Below are 15,914 nucleotides of genomic sequence, written 5' to 3'. Positions count from 1 at the left end.
GCGATTTAATTGGACGACGTTCTTGTAGCCCCGCCTTTCCTCTCTGCACCGGAAGTGACCGCTAGATTGGATCGAGCGGCAGTGCGATGACATCTTGGCGGAGCTGAGTGTCCGGCGGAGGCTGAGGCGCAGGGAGATGCTTCTGGCCGGCGCTGTACGGAGGAGTCTGGGCACTGACTGACTCCCGAGCCGGTGAGTTGTCCCTGAAGTGCGGGCGGCGCCAAGGCCTCAACCGGGCGGAGAGTGAGTGAGGGGGAGGATGACACAGGATGGAGGGGCCTGCAGCCCTGCACGTAGACTGTGCGGAGACCTGTGTCCTCCATTACTGTGCGGCTGGATGACAGCTGCTGCTCCCTGTTATGAGCCTTTTTCTGCCTCAGGGCTACAGCACGCCCTCTATTATTCTCTGCTATCAGCCAGATGGGGATTGCAGGACACAATTCTCTGTTATCAGCCAATTTACTGTTGGTTACATATCGAGTTAAGCAGGTGGAGGCAGTGTTCTCTGTTATCAGCCACTGCAGCCAATCCCCTGCCATACTGTAGAATAGAGGAGGGCAGTCTGTTGTCCCCTGTTATCAGCCATTCCTGCCTAGTGGAGCGTGGATTACAGGGCCTTGTTCCCTGTTATCAGCCAATAAAGCTTAGATCATTGGTGGCTATAAGACAGTTTATTGTAGTCCATATTCTCTGTTATCAGCCAAGGTAAGAGCTGACTGACTATAGGACAGAGAAGTGTAGTCTGCTGCTCCCTGTTATCTGCCACTTCAGTTTAGGGGCCAGCGGATTACAGGGTGGTGATTCTTGCATAGGTAAAAGCTGACTGTTGGACAGTCTATTGTTCTCTGTTATCAGCCACTGTGGCCAGAGTGATAGCTGACTATTGGACAGTCTATTGTTCCCTGTTATCAGCCACTGTGGCCAGAGTGAAAGCTGACTATTGGACAGTCTATTGTTCCCTGTTATCAGCCACTGTGGCCAGAGTGAAAGCTGACTATTGGACAGTCTATTGTTCCCTGTTATCAGCCACTGTGGCCAGTGTGAAAGCTGACTATTGGACAGTCTATTGTTCCCTGTTATCAGCCACTGTGGCCAGTGTGAAAGCTGACTATTGGACAGTCTATTGTTCCCTGTTATCGGCCACTGTGGCCAGTGTGAAAGCTGACTATTGGACAGTCTATTGTTCCCTGTTATCGGCCACTGTGGCCAGTGTGAAAGCTGACTATTGGACAGTCTATTGTTCCCTGTTATCAGCCACTGTGGCCAGAGTGAAAGCTGACTATTGGACAGTCTATTGTTCCCTGTTATCAGCCACTGTGGCCAGAGTGAAAGCTGACTATTGGACAGTCTGTTGTTCCCTGTTATCAGCCACTGTGGCCAGAGTGAAAGCTGACTATTGGACAGTCTATTGTTCCCTGTTATCAGCCACTGTGGCCAGAGTGAAAGCTGACTATTGGACAGTCTATTGTTCCCTGTTATCAGCCACTGTGGCCAGAGTGAAAGCTGACTATTGGACAGTCTATTGTTCCCTGTTATCAGCCACTGTGGCCAGAGTGAAAGCTGACTATTGGACAGTTTATTGTTCCCTGTTATCAGCCACTGTGGCCAGAGTGAAAGCTGACTATTGGACAGTTTATTGTTCCCTGTTATCAGCCACTGTGGCCAGAGTGAAAGCTGACTATTGGACAGTTTATTGTTCCCTGTTATCAGCCACTGTGGCCAGAGTAAATGCTGACTATTGGACAGGTGGCTGCAGCCTAGCGCTCCCTGTTATCAGCCACGACAGCTTGGCTATCGGCTGTTTGGTGTTCCCTGTTATCAGCCATTAGAATGTGAGGGGAAGGGAAGCCGATGTTGGGACAGATGAACGCAGTCTAGTTCTCCCTGTTATCAGCTGTTGTAGTTTACAGAGAGGACAGTTAAATGCAGTCTATTGCACCCTGGTATCAGGCGTCCAGTGTCAGTAGTATGGTGGCCGCCCATCACCACCCATCTAATTAGACGCCTGCCCCTACCGCACTGTGTGTAGACGGGTCTATCGTGCTGGAGGCAGAAATATTCTGAATCTGCCCATCGAGTCTTCTTTGTAGGAAACTGCGGTGTGGAAGAGAAGAGCTGGTGACTCATGAGATTTCTTCTATTGTAACAGTTTTAATTTCCCCAGTAGCTCAGAAGCAAAGATGGCGACTAATGAACCTACGCTCCTAGAATTGTTATTTTCCGGATAACGTGCTGTCAGGCTTCCTATCATCCAAGGAATGAGCAAAATGAACTTTTGATTTGCCTAAAAAAAAAAAAGTCATCGTTCTCAGCAGCACATTGTTCCTGTGTAAACGGCATCTGTGCTGCTGAGAACAATGCACTTAACGCTATGTCCTGTGTAAACGGGCTGTAAAAGGGCAGTCGGTGGGCAATCAGCAGCTGGTCGGCCAGTGACTGTAAACCATCCCTAAAAGACTGTAGGATCAGATGTTGTCGGCTATAGTCATAGTCCTGCAGAGGTGCTGTAAACTCAAAACGGTAGGAGGTTTTCAGGAAAGTGGTTGCATTGGAGCAATAGAATACCATTCTAAAGGGCAAAAGGCCAAATCTTCTTCATACCTCATGGCCAGTCCGGGGACACCTTTTACTAAGCGGAGAAGGCGGCAAAACGTGGAGGAAGGAGAGTTCAGGAATTTAACGTGGATTATGCAATCTCAGAATTGACTGTGTAGTTGTCAGGATCTTCGAGGGGATGGAACCATGTGGCTACCATTTAGGACTCTGAGCAAAATGTGGCTACCACAACTTACTGCTGGGCACGACGCATTCACAGGTTACTCTACAGCTGCCGACTGGGAGTTGTAGTTTTAATAGTTGTGGGAAACCTCTGGAATACGGGGTCTGTTGTGTTATTAGGGAGATGCTGACCTTCATACACTTATCAGATTGTGGGATATTTATCGCAGGTTTCATAGAATGTTGGAACTGGAAGGGACCCCAAGGGTCATCATGGTTTCTGATAAATGGGGGTCTCGCCTTCCCCTATGTGATGAATTGGGGTCTCACCTGCCCTTGTGTGATGAATAGGGGGGTCTCGCCTGCCCTTGTGTGATGAATGGGGGTCTCGCCAGCTTCTATGTGATGAATGGGGGTCTCGCCAGCCCCTGTGTGATGAATGGGGGTCTCGCCAGCCCCTGTGTGATGAATGGGGGTCTCGCCTGCCCCTGTGTGATGAATGGGGGTCTCGCCTGCCCCTGTGTGATGAATGGGGGTCTCGCCTGCCCCTGTGTAATGAATGGGGGTCTCGCCTGCCCCTATGTGATGAATGGGGGTCTCGCCTGCCCCTGTGTGATGAATGGGGGTCAGCTGATTCTGTTCCTCCCTAGAATCCCACACACAACGACCTCTCCTCGCGAGAGGGAGCTAACACCTCCATGTGCTGTTTTGGGTTCCCTATTTCTTTACATCACAGGGGTCCGACCGTATCTATCACACTTATGGCAGAACTCGCATAGTGCAATTTTTCGCAGTCCTCAATGGGAGGATGGGGGCGTACCCAGTCTCCTCTATCCAGCATGTTTGTGTAGGTTTCCCAATTTCTCCCAGTACTCCATACACCTACTGGCCCTTTTACGAGTTTGAGGAGGTGACATTAGATGAGTCCCGGGGGGGGTGGGGGCAGATTACGTTTATGGTGGGATTTGTCTGTGGTGATCGCCACTTAGAGGTGACCAAACGCCTGTGATTTCTACAAGTGGGAAAGTCCTATCAGCCCCTACAATATAGCAAATGTCTTTCGCACTGAGCATGCTTGGCTCTGGCTGCCCCCGTATGTCATCCCTGTGGGGGCCGCTCTGCCATATTACAGCTGTAAATAGCATTTCCCACATTTGTAGACATTTTGGCCTCAGCTTAACATCACATGTACCAGGAGCTATCACATCTCAAAATAGGAAACCAAGCAGATTAGCTAATTGAGCCGCGGCCTCTTCTCTCCGAGCATCGACTGCAATGAAAATCTCCCCCTGAATGTTTTATAAAGGAGGCGCTGGGAGGAGCTGTGATGTCCCCCTGGCCGTGAAGTTTCTGGATCTGGAGTGTATTTATTTCATGAAACCCAGCGCTGTAACCTTAGGTCTCGTCTCGCGTTCCCACTAGGCCTAAAAGCAGTATCTTGTAGTCACAGCTGCCAGGGGAGGAGGGCACCCTGCCTGTGATACCCACAGAGGAGCCGCTCCGGGCACAGACCTGGGGGCATGAATATTGCAGAAGGTCCTCAGACTGCGCAGCGCAAACTGAGCTGTAAACCCCACAAATCCAGGGGGAAGCAAATGAACCACATCCTCCAGCCATGTCACCCTCCGGGGAGCTGCAATATAGAATGATGTTTGCAAGAAGGTTCCCAGTGGCTGTTAATATCTATATTAACCCCATCTGCTCCAAACTCACCTTCAGTAGAGGGTGTTCGGACCGCTGCCGCACTGTGTACCCTCTGACATGGCATGGCCTTGTTATCACGGGACCTTTGGAGGACTCCGACAAGCTGCCCTCGAATCTAAAGAAAATGGACGTACATCTAGATTACTGGGCCGTCCGCACAATATGGGGTCACACGTGATCACCATGTTGCCCTTTAGAAATCTGCGCTGTCAACAAAAATGGTCTAGAAGAAATGGGTACATGGAAGCTGGAGAGGAGGGGGATGCAGCTGCAGGTTCTGTTGTCTCACCATCTTGGGACCCTCCATTAATTGTAGAAGTGGGGAATTGAGTGGCGGTCAGTAGTGATGAGCGAATGGTGGTGTTAGATCACGCTCGTCTGCTAATACAGTATGTTCGGCGTGCTTCAATACTGTGTTCTAGTCACCGCGGCTGATTGTTAGGCACACGAGCGTGCTGCCCTGATAACGCTGTATCCGACCACGGCCGCTCATCCCTAGTGCTCAGTAAACCAGTGTTGGTGTACCCAAGCCAGGGAGCCCCTGGGGTACATGTAGCTTAGCGTGAGTCCCCCAGGATACACAACCCTTTACTGTGTGGGTTTTCCTGGTGAAGCTTAGTGGCTGATAAAGCGACCGAGCACCTTGACACCTGATTATTAACTGATTATAGGGAAAGCTTCTTAAAGGGTTTTCCCACTGGCCCAGGGGAGGCCAGACACTTGATACTTGCGAGTGCCACCTGTATGGAGGTGCAGACCCTCCTCTCCTTTCACAGTAGCGGAGATACCTGCAGGCCCCGCACCTCCTGTACATATGGCGGAGGTGATCACTCCTATTCAGAAGGCCACATTGTCAGCCCGTCCTTATTGAGCAGTAGCTTTGGTGACGTTTGGATGGTGGGAAGGGTCAGGTTAGTGATCTGGTGACCACCCGCAGGCCTCCCAAGCTTGTCCCTTTTTTGCATCATCTCTGCATGTAATGGAGCACAAGCCCTTTACATAAGGTGACTGTTGTGCGCGGAGCATGTCGGCACACATTCATCCGCCCTGTCTCAGCCTGTCACTGCATTTCTGCCTGTTACCGAGCGAGCAGAACCCACATCTGTCACCGGATGACTCATTTCCCCAAGGAGATATTCATCTCTGGTCCTATTAGTCGGCAGCATGTGCCGGATAATGCAGACGGCACCGCCGCGCACCCTGCGTCACCAGCCTGTTATTATCTGCTCCACAACAGGCAGCTTATAAGATGCCATTACCTGTAGAGTAGCCACAGTGCTGCATTGTAGGAGACCCTCTGAGGCAAATCCTGTAATATACGGCCGTAGTAGGGGGGAAGAATGGAGGACACAGCAGCACAGAGCATTTAAGTGAAGTCTCCTATTATGAGAATGGGACTGTATGTGACAGTGAGAGAATACAGCGGGCTGAAGGGTCTCCTCAGCACAGTGGGGGGTTTCCCCCCTCAATGTCGCCTAATGTGTATTAATGTGATGTGACGCCCCTTACATCTTCTGTCATATAGATCTATTTTCCTCATCCTCTCCCCGGCTCTGCATTAAGCAGCATCTGACCACATTCACGTGGACGGGCCGCACTGCCGCTCCCTGCACGTTAGGACACCAAAAGTAAAGGGGTCGCTGCACTTACACCCCTTATTCTCAGGCATTGATGAGGAGTCTCAAATCGGTGTGATGGCAATAGTCTGAGATAGGAGCTGTAACAGATACTGCATCTAGTGTGTGCAAGACGACGACGTACAATGAAACATTGTAACAAACTGCAGCTGTGTGAGCCAGCTCATGAATAGTCTAACAAAATGGCAATAATGAATGTGTCCATTCACTGACTGCAGGCAGAGATCTATGATCATACTTCACATATCAATTGTTCATAATGTCTGTTTATAATCATTTTGTATTTACGGCGACACATCCCTTTAACCGTAACCTATTTTGTAGAATTAAAGGGATATTCCCATGATGAATTTCCTAGATTATGAGCTAAGCCGATCACAAAACGTCCCGCCTGTTGGGGCACCCAGTTATCAGCTGTATTCTGTAGTTAGAGGTTGTCCGCTACTTGATGACCTGTCCTTAGGCTAGGTCATCAATGTCCGATCATCTGGGGTTCGGCACCCCCACCCATCAGCTGGTATTAGTGGTGTCGGTGGCCGCCAGCCGGAAGTACTCGCTTGTGGAGCCGGCTGTCTACTTGTAGTGTCCGAGGCTTGGTACTCACATCCGCCTCCTATTGATTTGACTAGGAGGTGAATGTACAGTACCAAACCTCGTCCACTATCAGAATACTGAGCGACTGCAAAAGTGATGACAGCTGATCAGCGGAGGGTGTCGAGTCTCAGATTCTGTCCGATCAGACATTGATGACCTATACTAAGGTTAGGTCATCAATGCAAAATTAGCGGACAGCCTCTTTAAACTTGTTGGTGATCCCTGCAGCGCCCCCACAGGCGATGTACAGCATAACAGTGACATGCTCTTCGTTGCTGATCTCAAGCATTTAAACTTGTTTTTTTTCTTCTTTTCAGTATATGCCCACGTTCATTGCTGCCGAGCAATCTGACAAGAAGTCTTCCAGCTCACACTCCATGCTTTGAAAACTGGACACACTTGTGTATTTGTCATGAAGATGGAGGCAGTCAGCAAGGATGAACAACTTCTAGACTCTGAAGTGCCTCCTCACGTCGCCCAGGAGAAAGCGGACTCTCAGGCCGAAGCAGAAGAAGGCGCCCTAGACCTGCAGTCTCCTTCACTAAAAGATGGCGCCGAAGACGTCCCAGACTCTTCCGGGCTCGCCTCAATGCCTTGCCTACTGATGGAACTGAGAAGAGACTCCTCGGAGTCCCAGCTAGCGTCTACCGAAAGCGACAAGCCCGCGGGCGGCCGGGTGTACGAGAGCGATTCCTCTAACCACTGCATGGTTTCCCCTTCTTCCAGCGGACACCTGGCCGACTCCGACACATTGTCTTCCGCAGACGAGACTCAGGTGCGACGTCCCGAAGCAATAAGCGAAGGCTGCGATCCTGCCGGCCAAGGAGCCGCGGTGGCCCGCAAGTCCCGGAGGTCTCGCTCAGAGAGCGAAACCTCCACTATGGCTGCCAAGAAAAACCGCCAGTCCAGCGATAAGCAAAATGGTCGAGTCACCAAGATCAAAGGTCACAGAAGCCAAAAGCACAAAGAGCGGATCCGGCTGCTGAGGCAGAAGAGGGAGGCGGCCGCTCGGAAGAAGTACAACTTGCTGCAGGACAGTAGCACCAGCGACAGCGACCTCACCTGCGACTCGAGCACCAGCTCGTCTGACGAGGAAGAAGAGGTCTCAGGGAGCAGTAAGACAATCACAGCGGAGATTCCAGGTAAGGTGCCGTCCCCGGCCGGATGCAGAGCTGACAATCTGACCTGTATGGTTTATGTCGATGTCTAGTCTGATTGTAGACGCCTCGTATTATTCGCATAGAGATGGCCGATGTTAACATGATCTCCTCCTGTTAGTGACGGCTGGCGTCTTATTCCGGTCGCGGTTGATTGAGTTCCATTCAGGCCGTAAAGGCACAAATTGGTTTATCGTGTGAACTGATCAATTGCTGCCTCAACCATATTGCATCCACTGATTGACCCCGATCATTTAAAGGGCCTTAGTCTGTATATGTCCAAGAAGAGCGCCCATTATTCTTTCCGGCACCTTTCTAACACCATTATCCTGCCGATTAACCCTATATCTGCAGGTTGATGGCATTATTCAACTTGAATGGTTCCCTTTAAAGATGTTGATCCAGACTTGGATATTAAAGAGAACCTGTCACCCCCAAAATCGATGGTGAGGTAAGCTCACGGTTATCAGGGGCTTATCTACAGCATTCTGTAATGCTGTAGATAAGCCCCTGATGTATCCTGAAAGATGAGAAAAAGACGTTCGATTATACTCACCCAGGGGCGGTCCCGCTGCGGTCCGGGTCCGATGGGTGTCGCTGTCCGGTCCGGAGCCTCCCATCTTCATTCCATGACGCCCTCTTCTGGTCTTCACGCTGCGGCTCTGGCCCTGTTGAGGGCAGAGCAAAGTACTGCAGTGCGCAGGCGCCGAGCCTCTCTGACCTTACTGGTGCCTGCGTACTGCAGTACTTTGCTCTGCCCTCAATAGGGCCAGAGCCGCAGCGTGAAGACCAGAAGAGGACGTCATGCAATGAAGATGGGAGGCACCGGACCTGAGACACCCTTCGGACCCAGACGGCAGCGGGACCGCCCCTGGGTGAGTATAATCTAACCTCTTTGTCTCATCTTTCAGGATACATCGGGGGCTTATCTACAGCTTTACAGAATGTTGTAGATAAGCCCCTGATGACGGTGGGCTTACCTCACCATCGATTTTGGGGGTGACAGGTTCCCTTTAATGGCGTATACTTTTAAGCTTTCAAAAAGAACCCAAATCGAAGGGGGAATAGATGATATTCTCCGCTAAGCATTAGATTAACTTGGTGTATACGGGACCACTTTAGTCTAAAAGGACTGTTGAGTGGGTAGAAAAGACCCCCTTACTATGAAGTAGGCTTCACGGAGAGTATCGGACTGGACTCAAGCTCTTTCTAAAGGAAATGCCTTCCCGTCTGCATCAGCGGCTGTGACATGAGGAATGCCTGACATGACTCTCCAGGCATCCGGGGAATTGAAGTGTCGCTGCCGAGGAAGGGTATGCACTTTCTTTTCCGTCTCCTTTCCTCATTAGTGATGTCTTGTCCTGTGGCGATAAAACACAGACTACGTCCCTCAGCGTGAGACTTTTTGTACTGACCGGCCCCTAATATAGTATTTTTAAAGGTAGTTCTCAAAAAAAAAAAAAAAAAAATCAGTCACCAATAGACAAGGTGAAACGTTGCCTAAGGGGAAGAGTTTACAAACGGTGTGTCAGTGTAATTATATAATTAATTTAAAGATGCGTTCACTCAAGATGGCTCCGTATGACTTACAGCTGCCTGTTTCTTTATCCTGCCGCTTAACCAGAGCGACCGGATTCCAGACGGCATGTCGGCATCTACTGCAGACGTCATTTACCTGTCATGGCACGTTTATGAGATGTGTAATGCAGCACTTAATTATCTGTTCAAATACTGTAAATGATCCCCCTATGTACAAGAATATAACTACTATAATACTGCCCCTATGTACAAGAATATAACTACTATAATACTGCCCCCTATGTACACGAATATAACTACCATAATACTGCCCCCATATATAAGAATATAACTACTATAATACTGCCCCCATATATAAGAATATAGCTGCTATAATACTGCCCCTATACAGAGTAGCACTTGAGCTCCGTACCCAGAGAACAACCATTAGACTCCTGGTGTCTTGTGTTACCGGACACTGGCAGTCCATATTGGACCCGCTGGATCCTCATTTTCCCCTGACAATCACCCGTCAGGTCTTGTACACATTGGACTGTAGCGAGCCCAGGAATATCGCCAGGTTCGGCTGTGTGGAGGCCTCTTGTCTGTGGCTGTTCTCTATGGCCGCACCACCTGTGTATAGATGGTATCTGAGAAGCTGCTGGGCAGGTTGGCGGCGGTGTGCGTAGTCTTTAGGCCCGTTGAACGGATCCTATAATCTGGATGCAATTGGTTGACTCTGCAGTCAGTTCAGCAGGACCGGTTGCCGTCTGATCGGTCTGTAGCGTGAGATCTTTATCATGGTGTCTATTATAGTTTCGCCTTTTTAGATGTTGCATTTTACGACTGTGTTAAGTGAGAAATTTCTGTCCCTAAGCGGCCCCCTCTGTGCGTCCCATCAGTGTCTGTACTAAGGCATGCTTACTCTGGATACACAGCTTGATATGTTGTCTGCTTGCTTGCTTTGTTTTCTTACCCAATGGCCTCAATGTCTTTAAAGCTGGCTTCATCCGCGCTGGGGGATCGGCAGGAACGCCCAGGGATTTTCCGCGATTGCTTGAAAGGGGCACCGTGTGGGATAGGAACTGCATAGGCAATGTCCTGGAAGAAGCTATGAACTGTTTTGCAGAGATGCAGAGACAGACAGAGGAGAAGTTCCGCCTGTGGATAGAGAAACTGACCCGGCTAGACACTGACGAGGAGAGTAAGCAGCAGCTGGAGCCCGGCGAAACCAAGCTCCGTCTAGGCGGCCCGACCTTTACCCCGAGCAGCTCATCCAGTACATTTGTGGCGGGGCAAGACAGCCCCACCTGCCCCCCGCAAGGCCTGGGCTCCTACATCACTTACCAGAATGTCGACACCTTAGAGTTCCCGGCATCCGCACTAAACAACAACAACAACTTGCCCGACAACTTCCCAGAGAACGGTAACAACATGGCCGACCAGGAAATAAATCCGTCCTAATCCCAAGCCGAATCTTCTTTCTTCTCCAAGCGCACTAGACGGGGGCCCTTTCTTTTTTTTCCTTTTTGGGGCTGATGATTACCAAGTCCTTTTGCTTGGCTGGTTGTCCGATACCTGTCTGCGCCATTTGCATGCCGGCCCACCCGATGAAGGGAGGACGTCTAGAGAAGCAATCTGATATACCGGGGCAAAATAACTTTTATGTTTGTTTTTTACACTATTGATACAGATATATGCTACTATTCTAATATTGCTGATGTAATATTCTGACAGAGAATCCAAACCCTACAAAGTATTATAATTTATATGCAAGAGAATGCTCCGGTAGGGTCTGGTCCATGCATCGCTGTCCGTCTCTGTATGCCCCCGCTGTGTGCCTCCATACGCTGCCTCTTTTTTACAATTGTATGAATTGTATGAGAAATACCTGTAAAGGACGCCCTGACGATGCCGTGACCTGCTTTCTTCTCACATTTACTGTCTGTAACTATTCTGCTACCTACAAGATGGCTATGCTGTATGTAACTGATTATGGAAGTGGCCAGAGGAGTCTCCGCGGGTGCACGTGGCTCAGTAGTAAGCCACTATCGGACTCCTCTGGCGGCAGCTTATATCCCCTGAAGGAGGCATTGAGTGCGAAACCTTTTATTCCCCTCATCGCCTGCCAAATGACCGTCAGCCATTTCTTCCAAAACAGGTTCACTTGACATGACCTTTGGGTGCATCTAAAGGCTACTATTAGGCTATGTGCACACGTTCAGGATTTTTCGCGTTTTTTCGGTTGTTTTCCAAGGGAAAAACGCTTTAAAAACGCATACATAAGCATCCCATCATTTTTAATGCATACTGCAATTTTTGTGCACATGATGCGGTTTTTTTCACGAAAAAACGCATCGTGGCAAAAAAAAATAAAACGCAGCATGTTCATTAATTTTGCTGATTTTTCGCGTTTTTCTTGCTATTTAATGCATTGGGAAGCTCCGGAAAAAAACGCATGCAGGCTTCCTGCAGAAAAATTCCGGTTTTGTTCATGAAAATTCTGCTGAAAATCCTGACGTGTGCACATAGTCTTAGCCCCGTTCTGCCTCATGGGAGATACTGTTGGACCATTAGTGAACGGCCATGGCGCCTACTCCTGTACCGAGCCTGGATCCCATGTTAGACGGACGCTGGTCTCTGCAACGGCCACACATCTATCAAACATTTCTTTGGCCCAGGAATGATATTGTTAAAGGGAATCCGTCAGCAGGTTTTTGTTATATAATCTGAGAGGAGCATGTTGTAGAAGCAGAGACTCTGATTACAGCGATGTGTCACTTACTGGGCCGTGTGTTTCACTAAAATCAGTGTTTTATCAGAAGGAGATTCACTACAGGACTAAGTGTATAGTGCCGTCTAGTCCTGCCCCCACCACTAATTGGCAGATTTCTGCCTATGCACAGTGTGTACATAGGCCAATCAGTGGTGTGGGTGGAGTTACACAGAGCTCAGCATTCTGAGATCTGCAGCAGAGAAAACTGATTGTACCAAAGTGACAGCACACAGCCCAGTAAGTGACACATCGCTGGAATGGGGGTCTCTGCCCCTATATCATGGTGCTGACAGATTCCCTTTATACCGTGTCCATGTTACCTGGTAGAGGAGCGTTTGATCGCAGGCTGTGTCTGATATTGCAGCTTGCTTCTTGTTGCCCACGGATAAGAGTAGCGCTGTGTTAGGGGGGACTAGATCCTTCTTCGATGTCTCAGCAGACGCCTTTATATGGGGTGCCCAGGGCTTACTATATAAATGACCTTTTTTTAGGATCTATATCGGATTGTCGGGGTGCAGGGTGCCAGACCCTCACTGATGGCGGTCAGAAGGTACCATGTGGCCCCTGTATGTGACGATCCAGACGCTGGGCATCTGTCCTGATCTGTCCTAAAGAGAGGCCTCAGTATCGTCCTGGAATGCACACGCTGGATGCTAGGCCTGGCCTAGCCACATCTGTTCTGTACCTCCGTCCCCCCAATGGTCAGAGCAGAGCTCCCCCAGGTGGTTGCGTCGGTGACCTCACCGGTAAATGTACCCACATCCCCATTAATCCAAGCAGATCCCGAGAAATCCTTCTCCAGAATTGTCTGGCGGATGTAAGTGCCCGGATCTACCATACACAGATTATGGTATGGGCAGGTTTAGTTTCTTTGCTTTTATTGCTTTGTTCTAGGCTAGATAGACTTTGACACTCGAGATGGAGATATTTCAGTTAGACTTTTTTTTTAAATTTAATAATCTAGATTATTATAATGATATATGTGCATTCTTGATAGGATGGAGAATGCAAAGCATTGACCCTCCATAATCATGCATGCTTATATGTTTGCAGGAGAAGGGAGAACAGCTGCAGCTCAACCTGTTCACTTGGCTGCTAGCACCATACACGTTTTTTTTTTTTTTTTTTCTTTTGTATACCCTTCATGTTCATGCCTGTCATACTTTAGAGTGGAATCTGTGCCCCCCAAAGACAAGAATATAAGTACTGTATGTAATGCTGCCCTGTGTACACAGTGCTATAACTGCTATACTACTGTCCCTATTTAAAAGACTGTAATTAGGCCAATTATGCCGTCTCCCCCAAAACCGAGCAGTGTAGGAACCATCACCTCTGAAACCCCATCCCAGCACGTCCTCCCTCAGCATCCCAGCACGTCCTCCCTCAGCATCCCAGCACGTCCTCCCTCAGCATCCCAGCACGTCCTCCCTCAGCATCCCAGCACGTCCTCCCTCAGCATCCCAGCACGTCCTCCCTCAGCATCCCAGCACGTCCTCCCTCAGCATCCCAGCACGTCCTCCCTCAGCATCCCAGCACGTCCTCCCTCAGCATCCCAGCACGTCCTCCCTCAGCATCCCAGCACGTCCTCCCTCAGCATCCCAGCACGTCCTCCCTCAGCATCCCAGCACGTCCTCCCTCAGCATCCCAGCACGTCCTCCCTCAGCATCCCAGCACGTCCTCCCTCAGCATCCCAGCACGTCCTCCCTCAGCATCCCAGCACGTCCTCCCTCAGCATCCCAGCACGTCCTCCCTCAGCATCCCAGCACGTCCTCCCTCAGCATCCCAGCACGTCCTCCCTCAGCATCCCAGCACGTCCTCCCTCAGCATCCCAGCACGTCCTCCCTCAGCATCCCAGCACGTCCTCCCTCAGCATCCCAGCACGTCCTCCCTCAGCATCCCAGCACGTCCTCCCTCAGCATCCCAGCACGTCCTCCCTCAGCATCCCAGCACGTCCTCCCTCAGACCAGTTCCACACATCAGTGTTTCTCCATAGTCGGCCCGTGACCAGCCGCGACTCTCCTGACCCGAACTCGACAGCCTCCTCTACCACCCGGACCACACAACATGGATATACCATATAATTGGGATGATGACGTGTGGGGTTCTTGGCGGTCAAATCCTCAGAATAAAGGGGTCCCATCCCAAGGTTCTCTGCATAACGTCACACCCGACTTCATGGGGATTGCATCAGGATCTCGTCATTTGAACAGCGCAGGGTTGCAGTCCCTTTAATGGAATCTGTCAGCGGGTTTTTGCCATCTAATCTGAGCTCAGTATGATGTATGGGCAGAAACGCTAATTCCTGCTATGTCGCTTGCTCGTCTACCTGCTTTGATTTTGATACATTCAGTTTTCTCTACTGCATATCAGAATGCCTAGACCACTGATTAGCAGCTTTCTGCCTATGCACAGAATACACAGAAAGCAGCCGATCAGTGGTGGGAGCAGGGTTGAACCAGGAGGCACGAGACACCTAGTCCTGTAGTGATAATCTCCTGCTGATAAAACTCTGATTTTATTGTAACAGCAAAACGCAGTGCAGTAAGTGACACATTGCTGGAATCAAGGTCTCTGCCCCTCCTTTATGCAGCTCGGAAATTACTATAGCAAAAAACTACTGACAAATTCCCTTTTAAGGTCCATTTTCACTGAAGATTATCATGAGCTAGCCTTCCTGGGATTTCTCAATAACCTTGAAGCTTTACCAGGGTGCCGATCACCCAACGTACAAGAATTTTTGTGTAGTGCAAATAAAAAAAAAAAATCATCATTCATCCTGGGTAAAACTGGATGCATGCTGGAAAATATGGCAGCCAGTGTACACCAATCTGTTACATACTGTGTGATGTAACTGGGTAATAATTAGTGATGAGCGAATGTGCTGCGATAAGGTGTTATCTGAGCATGCTCGGATGCTAACAAAGGGTCTTCAGTGTACTCGAATAATATGTGCGAGTCCCCGCGCCTGAATGTCTGGCGGCTGTTCGACAACCACAGCACATGCAGGGATTGTCTATCAGTCGCTAGACATGCAGCCGCAGGGACTTGAACCTATTTTTCGGCACTCGAGCATGCTCAGATAACACTTTATCCAAGCACACTCACTCATCACTAGTAAACAACCGCTGATCTGCAAACAGCTGATCAGTGGTTGTTTAGTGCCCCAGGTCGGCTCATGTGCACTGACCCTTTCGCAGCCGGTGGTGAGTGGGCACCTGCTGTCTCCAGAAAGTGTGGCCTGTTTGTTCATAGAGGCTCCGAAGCGCCCCTCTAATCATAAAGTGATGTCATATCCTAGTGTTCTGCCATCACTTCAGAAGATACAAGATCTCTTTTAAAACCTGCGATCTAGAGCTGCATTCATAATTCTTCTGTCTTCAGAGCTGAAATCTCCTGGTGTAACTTGCTGTGGTGACTTGAATTTTCAGAAAGTGTCATGATTGCACCCTTCCCAATATATTAATCTTGCTGGCTCAGTGAGTGCAGCTCCGGAGAATAATATAGTATATAATTCAGGATCAGTAATGTATGTACGTAGTGAGTGCAGCTCTGGAGAATAACAGGATATGCGGTAACTCAGGGTTCAAATAAACATTTATGGAATAACTCCTTTTTATATGAATATAATCTACATAAAGCTATTAAGTACTGTGTACAGGTGGACAGACTTCTGCCTTGCTTTGGAAAGTGTTAGCGAGTTTGTTCTCACACCCCCAAAACACTAGCGGACATTGTAGCTTCTTTTTCTACATCAGATTGTTGTAGCTCTGAGACTAGAACTGAGGATCAGCACAAAGTGACTCAACTTTG

The 15,914-nt window shown here is 49.4% G+C and overlaps 1 protein-coding gene across 4 annotated transcripts in view; it reads left to right on the top strand.

Moving 5' to 3' along the window:
* Nucleotides 1-45: 45 nt before the first annotated feature.
* Nucleotides 46-15,914, top strand: part of ARK2N (arkadia (RNF111) N-terminal like PKA signaling regulator 2N) — a 53,771-nt gene continuing 37,902 nt past the window's right edge. For 2 of the 4 annotated variants that reach the window (XM_077283734.1, XM_077283754.1), the window contains exons 1-2: nucleotides 46-192; nucleotides 6,971-7,795. In XM_077283734.1, the coding sequence (XP_077139849.1) occupies nucleotides 7,066-7,795 (730 nt within the window). In that variant the 5' untranslated portion in view covers nucleotides 46-192; nucleotides 6,971-7,065. Of the gene's footprint in view, nucleotides 193-6,970; nucleotides 7,796-10,328; nucleotides 13,503-14,051; nucleotides 14,853-15,914 lie in introns of those variants that run through there. The other 2 variants (XR_013221156.1, XM_077283745.1) reach the window with 2 other exon arrangements.

The sequence above is a fragment of the Ranitomeya variabilis genome, chromosome 1 (assembly GCF_051348905.1).
Source record: "Ranitomeya variabilis isolate aRanVar5 chromosome 1, aRanVar5.hap1, whole genome shotgun sequence".
Taxonomy (NCBI): Eukaryota; Metazoa; Chordata; class Amphibia; order Anura; family Dendrobatidae; genus Ranitomeya; species Ranitomeya variabilis.
The sequence above is the reverse complement of the archived record's forward strand: the minus strand, read 5'-3'. Positions and strand labels throughout refer to the sequence as shown.